The sequence below is a fragment of the Empidonax traillii genome, unplaced genomic scaffold, assembly GCF_003031625.1.
Source record: "Empidonax traillii isolate 1590-97213 ecotype Southwest subspecies unplaced genomic scaffold, ASM303162v1 scaffold413:size1348891, whole genome shotgun sequence".
In the NCBI taxonomy this organism is placed as follows: Eukaryota; Metazoa; Chordata; class Aves; order Passeriformes; family Tyrannidae; genus Empidonax; species Empidonax traillii.
The window spans coordinates 734,600-744,178 of NW_020955606.1; the positions used below are offsets into that span (position 1 = coordinate 734,600).

Consider the following 9,579-nt stretch of genomic DNA (forward strand, 5'->3'; position numbering starts at 1 on the left):
ACTTAGTCCAACTTTTCTTGGGCCAGTTTTTAAGAAGAGAGACAAAAGGAGAGAGGGAAAGAGAGAGAAGGAGGAGAAGAAAGAGCACAGAAGAGAGGTAGGAAAAGAAGCCCAACAAACCCCTAGTGCCTTAGATCAAACCAGCCAAGCATATGTGTGGCCTACACAGCTGCTTTCAGAGCTTCTCTTCCAATTTGTTACTGACAGTGGTCGCTTGTTTCAAATGATATTTAATTATACTATGAGTGTCTCCAACTTACTGAGTAACTATACAGTGGCAAGTAAAAGAGAGGCCCTTTGAACATTAGCAGAGCTAGAGTTACTACAATAATAAAATGGTAATTTACTTGCAACTATTTCTTTCCAGAAAAAAAAAAAAACACACCAATTTGTTCTGCATTTCTGTACAGAAATCCTCGTGGATTTTTAGATCTTGAAAAGAGGTGGGTGGGAAAAAAATGAAAAGAGTTTCCAGTGCTCTGCTTAACAAAACAACTTCCCAGATACCTACAATTACCGGTGATTTAAATATTGTGTTATATTTTAAAAGCTGACCAGACAGCTGTGTGATTCAATTGAACAGTTCACTGTAAGTAGCACAAACATACAACAATTTTTATGCTGTAGTCACTCATAAAACAGGTTTGGAAAATGAGAAGTTGCATTTCTTCTTGCAGTAAGGTATGACCATTTACAGAAGCAACCAAAATTATGCCACCAAAAGCCTCACAACTGAAAGACAGATAGACCCTACCTATGTTTCTTTTAGAAAAAAATCCACAAACCTTTTCTTTATGAAGTCAGGCTATTTTAAGTTTCTGCTAAAAGCCATAATTATTGAAACTACCAAAGTAGCACCAAGTAACAACCGACAGGTAAATAAGAGCGTTAAAATCAGTATCAGAATATTGACTCTCAGTGCTTCAGTGAATCAGCTAAAATGGAACAGTTACCATCCTGTGGAATACACATTGAAATGTAAATATTGTTTATTAACAGCTTTTACAACAATAATACAAGAAGGCCCCAGTTAGAATCAGCTGTTTGCAGCTGGAGTCTCTGTGTGTGCACACATAGGCAGGCACCCCGACACAGAGCCCAGGAGCCTGACAATTCAGGACACCACAAACACCTTCAAACTGGTTTCAGGAAGGATTAGGGTCTCCACCTACCAAAATGCTGCAGCAACTAAAGCTGCTGCCTCAGAGATCAAAACAGGTACAGCCACATCCAGGTGGCACCTTGCCTGAGCTGACAAACCTTACCTCTCTCCACACAACCTTGTCCTGGATCTCCCAATTCCAGTTCTGGGCCCAGCTCAGTTGAGACTACTTGAAATGCTGCTGCATCATGCTGCATTGTGCAATGCAGACATCCTTGGAAAACACAGGAACGCACAGTTCACCACCTTGGGACTGCAGCTGTAAGCTTTGAGATCACTCCCAATATTCTGACCGAAACACTCATCTAAACTCCAGGGTGAGCTCCCACAGAAAGGAAACCCACAAAAAGGTCCTCAACAAAGTCTGTTCCAGGTTGGTGACAGCACAATCCCCAAAAAAGAAGCAGTCATTTGCTCCCCACAAACCTTAAAACAGAAACTCTTACACTGATGATGTTGAGAATTTCAGCTCTGCTTGTTTGAACACCCAGGAAGGGGCACTTTTCTAGTTTTACTGGCAACTGAAACATTGGTAAAGTTCAGGGGAACATAACAATTCATATCAGAATATAAACTGTAAAACCGATGCTTAACCTCAGGCCATACCCTCCATCATGACATTCAAATAACCTCAGTGAAATACAAACATGAAGGACTTAACAGAAGTGATTTGACTTGGACTAGAGTGCACTGTTATTCAGTGCTGATATTTTTTGTAGTATGCTTTGTATTCTCTTTTATGTACTATTAATACATGGGTACTATTTAAAAAAAAAAATCTATCAGTTGTTCTAAAGAATTCAAAATTAATGCTGGTGTCTCATTTTGTTCCTTAGAGGGTAAGATTCTCTGAGCAACAAACACTAAAGGTTCTCTTTGTAAAAATATGTCAGAGCAAATAAAACTAACAATTCATAAGTGTCCACAGACTGGATCCTTTTCACAGGATGTTGATAACATTCACTTACACATTCTCAGGAGAACTTCAGGAATTTGTTTTGCCGACTATCCCTAACACAGCAGAGACATGGTTTTATAGGTCCTGGTCAAAAAAAACCCCCACGCTGTTGAAAGATATTATTACTTGTCCTAAGGTGCCAGAATGCTCACTTATCAATCTTGTGGACATAAATAGGTTTTGCATATGCACAGGCTGCAGGCAGAGGTTAGAGGTGTCAAAGGTGACAATGCACCCATGGTCAGTGCCCTGCAGTGTTTGTATTTTTGCTCCATGGGACTTTCTGAAGATCCAGTATTGTTCTTTTATAGACACGTAATCAGAGTTTGAAACGCTACAAGTTTTCCGCATACATGATGCCAGAATAAATTAATCTTATTTCATTATCTCAATGATGGTGAAATGTACCAGCAAGTTCTTCTGTGCAGCTCTACATAAAGGTTCTACTACTGATTTGCTCAGTCACTAGAGGCTATGTGGTAGATTAGGCTGCTTAAGGATGGATCCCTCTGTCCAAATTCCTCTCTGTATTTTTTTTTAAATAAAACCAATCATCACCAGCTCAGAGAGACAGTATGCAACACCACAACCACCCTGGTCAGCTGTGATGTCTTCTGTGAAAGGGGTCTGTTGTTTGGGGTTGAACAAACTGCCATGGCCAGAAGAGTTCTGCAGGGTCTGGATCTTTTCATTTCCCTCATTCCTAACTGGACTTCAGACTCCTTATAAATAACTCAGCTCAGAGCTTCAAGGGATAAGAGTAACCCCTCCAACCACTCGGGATGTTGCAAATTCTTACATAATGAAGACTCATAACACTGGCTATGGAAGAACAGTGTAGCCTTGCATTATGTCATGGTCCCAGTCCAAAATCCAATGGAGACAAATGCAAAACACCCATTGTCTCCAGCACTTTGTAAGAATCAAGAAGATTGTTGGGCTGTTGCTTTTTTTTTTAAATATGAATGAAGGTGCTTTTACCACTGAAAGCACTTTCCCTCAGCCATTAATAATGTCTGTAGTATCTCTTCTAACTAGGGCATCTGTTTACATAAAAAATGCAGTCAACATATTCCACTTAAAAGCCAAAGCAATTTTTTTGATGTTTTACGTACACTGAGCACAGAAATAACTCCAAACTATATTGCACCTAAGACATACAATGTCCTTAATCACAGTGAAAAATCATATATTCAAACAAGGAGGTCATGCGCTCCGTTTTAGAAGGTTCCTCAACTGAAGGTTGACAAAGTAAATCTAAAATGGTTGAAGAATCCTCTTCTAGAGCCCAATCTTGGCATGGTGTTTGTCACTAAAATCAGGGCCACGGTTACAAAAGGCAATAGGTCAAAGCAGATCCACACATCTGGATTTTTATAAAACTTTTCTCCTCCAATTTGAAAAAAAAAAAAACCAACAAAAAAAAGGAAGATGTGTAAGATACTTTAAGGCATTCACTTACCATGGATTTGGTGAAGGGTCGAGCCAAGGTAAACAGCAGGGTGTACACCCACCAGTTACGATGAAGGGAGGAATAAATCATATTTCCAGGATGGAGGGAATTCGACGTCACCCCGTGGGGAGAAAGGCGTCGGTTCAGCTCGTTGGAGAAGAGTATATTGCAAAGCTTGGAGCGATTGTAGGCCAACATAGCCCAATACTCCTTCTTAGATGGAGAAAGCAGGCTGAAGTCAAGCTTTCCAGAGGAGTCTTTAATTTCTGTAAATCTAAAAACCAGTAAATATGCCTTAGATACCCCAGAGTTAATTCCACTCTCATTAAGAACAACATAAAATGCAGGCACCAGAGTAGAACTTGGCCAGAACCAACATAAAACAACAGCTGATTTAGTAGCTGAAAGCATCTACTAGAAATTGCCTGAGACCCAAGGAGTAGTTCCATATAATATGGCAGTAAAATTATTGGATAATTAGCCAAAGCAAATGATAAATAAAAACAAGTCAAAAAAATGCTTTAATGATATAAAGGCATCAGACTTAAGATGACAACTTGAAAATCATTTTATTTTAAATTAAAAAACAAACAAAAAAAAGATTTTGCCATAGATCCATAAAAGCACAGTTACAAAGGACATAAAGTAGGATAAAATAACTCTGCAGTAGAAGCAGAGAAACCCAGCATCCTTTCATTTCCCCTTCTTCCCATCCCCTGATCGTTTCATCCAGCATTCACATACTGCACACTTGCATTTAAGTGTTCAAGTAACTATAGATGAGTCTCACTGCCTCTTAGACTTTTTTTTTAGATTAAAAATTGATGAATATAAAGGGGTTATAACCTTGGTAACTTGCCATCAATAGTCTTATATGTTTAAAAGATAAATGTAAACAAAGCCAAAATGAGTTCTGGCAGAGTATAATGTTTTTAAGTATACCCATGGCATGGCTGAACACAAATCAAAGTAACTAGTTGATGTTTTTTAATTGGGTCTGACAGAGTCATTAAACACCAGCTGTTTGTTTCTTTCCTCCTTTTTTTTTTTTTTTTTTTTTTAATAACAAAGTAGTGTTTGTTCTAAAGACATTTAGATGAAGAAAAGGAAGTTTTCATATAGCGTTTTCCCCCTAGTTCTTACAATTTGATTTATCAATTTACGGGTATATCTTAACATCAGAAAATAATATTACATTTAGTTACAGATCTATGTTTCATTCAGAAGAGCTACTAAAAATAAAAAGGATTTAGCAAGCTCTTTTTAATACTCAGAGTTTTCAGAATCAGCTGGGGAGAAGAGGGATAAACATAATTATAGTACACACTAGCAAAATGTTTTAAAATATCTTCCCTAATTTTGCATCTCATGCCCAGAAATGAAGAGATCAGCTGGAATTTCTACATTCATTCTGTGAGCAGAATTATAATACACTCAGAGAAAAGCAATACAGTATTTGAACTCAAACAGTATTTGAACTCAAGTGGAAACCAGGATGTTCTGTGTCTTGCAGAATTAGCCCTTCAATTTCAACAACAAAATTTCTCTTTCATAATTTTCTGTTAGATAAAACACATTTCTGAAATCAACAGGACTATTCTGGGAGGAATTTCCCATATTCATTCCTCAAGTAATCATTTATGACACCAAAAATAATCTATAAATAAACCACTTTGTGTGTACTGCATAATGGAAGCACAGTGGCATATTTTGAGTCCAGTCCTGCAAGTGCTTATGTGAGTCAATCTTACTTATGTTGCCAATCTCATTGAATTCAGGAGGATAAGGGCTGTACAATCAAATTAACAACACAGAAATAAAGACAGAAGGAAAGTCAACCCACTTATTATTCTGATTTTAATACGATGTGCTTAAAGTACCCAAAAGCTTAATTTAAACAAAATTAATTTGTGCTGAATCCAGAGAACTAACTAGAAATGAACAAAAAACCAGAGAGGCAAATAAATATTTTGCCTTGGAGCAGTCTGGAATAGTATTTTCTGCAAAAATGGGACTTTATTTTTCCCCTAACAGGGGGTCTTGACTCCAGCAAAAAGATCCAGTCAAGGTTTATGGAAGTAATTAGATACCAACACTTCTGTTTTACAACATAGTTTAAGGCTCAGAGTTCTCAAGTAGGTCAGAAAGTACGACTACCCAATAATACCCAACTAACTCCTTACATCAACTTCTCACCATTAAACAGGGAGGGAAAAGCACAGTTATTGACAATGATCAGTTTAAGTGATAAGATACAGTGTAATTCACTAATTGGACCCCTTGGAAAAAAGGGAAATGTACTAGTTGTGTTTATTATTTTATTCAAACACAGACTTATTTTTTTGATGGGCTTCTATAAACCTTGGCTGATCTTACTGCCTTAGCAATGAGCACTTTAAAAATGTTTTCAAAAACACAGATAGAGACATCCAGAGATGTGAGCTCTTGGTTACACACAGCACTTAACACAGTGAAAAACAAAGATGTCATTTAAAATACTATCAGAGATACAAACTTACAAAGGGGAACAAGCAGCTGACAATTCAACATAATCTCCCATTAAATAACAGCTCATTTATACGTATCCCATTGTGCCCTCCACATCTGGCAAGTGATTGGAGTTGGCAGATTTATTTCTAGAGCTATCTCTCCTGCCCTGCAGTAGCTGCCCTCACTCCTAACAGGACTCTGCTACTTGCTTTCACAAACCTGGTGTGATTTGCAAAGATAAGGGTGTCCAGATTTTGTTACCACCTAATTACTAGACATTTCATGTCTTTTAACACTAGGGAGGATTATTACTGGCATTTTCTATTGCTTCCTTTCATTTCAGCCATCATAAATTTAAAATGGTAAAAGTAAATCTATCTGCAGTGTGTCATTTATACCATAAGCCCCTGTGTTTGGAAGTGATAAAGGTTTCAGCCCGACCCTTGGCTGGTCTCTCTCTGCCAGGTCCCTGGGGTTACATTTTATGGAAACATGATTAAAAAAATAAGCTTCATTCTGGGTCACTAAAACATTTCAGAAATAGGAAGGCAGAAAATAAAAAATAATTTTTAAAAAAAGAGCACACTTTCTTCCTTTTGGTTTGCTAGAGCTGTTACACATGCCCAAAAGTAAAACAGAAATCAATAGTAATGTTTAAAGCTGGATGTTATAGGTCTAATCCTGCAGTCCCTGAGCTAAATCAGAAAGCAGTAAGTGGCTTTTGCCCAGTAAAATTTAGAATTGGGGCATGCATTTTGCACAAAAAACTTTATTTAAATCAAATCCATCTTTTCCCTTATTAACACAAAAACCACAAGCATGTCTGAAACAAGGCAAACCTCATCAACATCTTTTTTTTTCCAAGTGTATTTTTCCTGGCAGTAGAAAAGATGAGCAACTAACATTTTAATTAAAAAATTCACCAAAAGAGGCATGGCCAGATTTGTAATATGTATTAACTACACTATTTCCCATTTTACAATTATACAGCTAATGTCTGCATTGAATTCCCTAATTTCTCATTATAAAACAACTGGATTTCATCTAGCAGTTTTTAATTGCATTGTTTCTCCTGCTAAAATAACTGCACATTCTTCTTGCTAAGATGTTGAAGTTGTTGAATGACAAATCAATATAGGTCATGCCATTCAGATTTAATCAATTATTATTCCATCTCCTCGCAAAATCAATGAGCGGCCTGAAATGCGGCGAAAATCTGCATTCACACAAAGAATGATCAAAAAAAAAAATATCTGCATACTGTTATAAAACTAGAACATGCTTTATCCAGCAACAGAGCCAAATCCAGAAACATCCACAGGCATTAGTAATGCTTCTATTTTTAAAAAGATTATTCAAAGGCAAATGCTTTAGAGAAAGGCCCTTCGTTTTCAGAAACTTTTGTGGTTCTGCCACAACTGTTTCGTTCTCTATGGACTAAAAATTCCAGGGAAATCAAAGGGAACATTCACCGACCTGTGGGACTCGGAGGACACCACCACGACCCTGGCAGGAGACGACTGGCGTAAAATCTCTTCCAGAAGCTGGACAAGATAGAAATGCCCCAGGTGGTTCACCTGGAAGGTGGACTCGAGGCCGTCCTCTGTCAGGCACCAAGGAACACCAAACACAGCAGCGTTGCAGACCAGGATGTGGAGGGGCCTGAAGAAACCCGAACAGGAGAAAGAAATCTCAGTGATTGATACACAAGCAATCACACTCCCATGTGAAAGAGGGTCAGGTGTGCCTCGGGTGCAGGTGTGAGGGATTTGCCTGGCTGATTTCTTGGGGGAAAGGAACTGCCCAGCACAGTTGGTTCCAGTTGGTTCCATTTGCCCCACTCAGAGCCCAGCCAAGCCCCTCAGTGGCACAGGTGGCCCTTGGGGAGAGGGTACAGAATAAAAGGCCAAAATGCCACACAGCACCACCCTTCTACCAATTGCTAATCAAGAAACTGTCACCTTCCAGAGCATTTAGAAAAGAAACTTTTCCAAGGAGAGGAGCAACTCCCATCCCTTTTATGGGGTACACGTCTACTCATGACACCTGCACAATTGGTAGGGGACAAGTGATTAAGAAATAAAGACACAAGGCACATCTCTGCACATTTTATACTTCTGCAGCTTGTGAAGTGTGCTGCTAAAAAATGCAAGTTGGAAAACAAAAAACCTTCTGCAGAAGCTTTGGTGGGAAATCCGCACACAAAACATATGAGATCCTTGAGACAGAATCCTTCCTCACTGAACTCAGTTAACTCAGTTTAAACAGAAATGCCACAATAAAGGAACTTGAAAGGGTAACATTCTACCAAACTAAGCTAGAAAAGAACCTAGGCTGGCACATACCTCTCTCATTGAAAAAACAGGTCCAGAAAACTTCAGATTCCTTGACGTCTCCAGTGTAATCTCAGGATACTACACACCTTGCAGCCTTCCCAACCTCCACAGCAAGATCAAGGACAAACGCCCTTTCTGTTCTCTTTCTTGTCTTTTTCCAAATCCTTATGAAACACAGCAAAGACTCTGGTTCTCAGACCTCAGACGGATCTGCATTTGCTAGATTGCATCATCTCTTAAGGAAACCTTGGCACTGACAGCGTGTTCTTGTCCTTGAGTCAGACCCTGACGCAGCAGACCTCAGCAAGCTCTACCTGAGCTGAGAACCTCAGGCTTGAGAGCCTCTATCTGGCATCCCTGGCCTTGAAATATTTAAATAGGAGAAGTCACACAAAATAATGATGGCCATAGAAATCCCTTTCATTCCTGCACTAAAATACCTGGGATATCCTAAACCCACAGTATTAATATCTGTCACATTTGTTCAGCCCGTTCCAGCCTGTTATGTCCTTGCTGCATTTTGGCCAAATCCCATGATACAAAATCAACACTCAACACAAACCCTAATTCTGAAGATAATAATTGAAGCACAGCTAGGAAAAATAGCTGCTTGTCCTTTGTTCTTCTCAGTTGCTTCCCCACAGTCCTACACACGAAGGATGACAGGAAACCCAGAGTCAGACCATTTTCCCACATGACTGAAGGACATAAATACTGCAACTCTGACCATCTGCAGGAGGAATTCTGGAAACATGAAGACCCATGCTGTCAAAAAAACCTAAGCAGGGGGTTGTCAAACAAACCTAAGTAATCAGATTCCTTTAGGCACATTTGAAAACCCCAGATTTTGATAGCCCAGTTTTCAAAAAAAAAAAAAAAAAACATTTCAGGAGGAATCAAACACACCTTAGCTGAATACTGAAAGAACCACATAAGGACTGACATAAACAGCTGTATTTTCTTACTAAATTAAATTTTGACTTCTAGCCTATTGGGAAGTAAGCAGTCTGGTCTGCTTTAAGAAGAAGTTAACAACCTAATATCTGGGCCTGTGTTAAAATCGGACAATTTTAACCAAAAGGTTCAGAAGCAGAGTGAAACACCTGCACACTTTGGGAAGCTCAGTTTCTGAAGTGATGGATTTCTGATTTGCCTTTTGGTCAGTGACACTGATACACAT

At 38.8% G+C, this 9,579-nt stretch overlaps 1 protein-coding gene across 1 annotated transcript in view; it reads right to left on the reverse strand.

Moving 5' to 3' along the window:
* Positions 1-9,579, reverse strand: part of WWOX (WW domain containing oxidoreductase) — a 485,627-nt gene that overhangs the window by 363,958 nt on the left and 112,090 nt on the right. Inside the window, exons 7-8 of the mRNA XM_027893942.1 lie at positions 7,540-7,725; positions 3,583-3,847 (exon numbers count right to left, since the gene is read on the reverse strand). Coding sequence (XP_027749743.1) covers positions 3,583-3,847; positions 7,540-7,725 — 451 coding nt within the window. The remainder of the gene's footprint in view (positions 1-3,582; positions 3,848-7,539; positions 7,726-9,579) is intronic.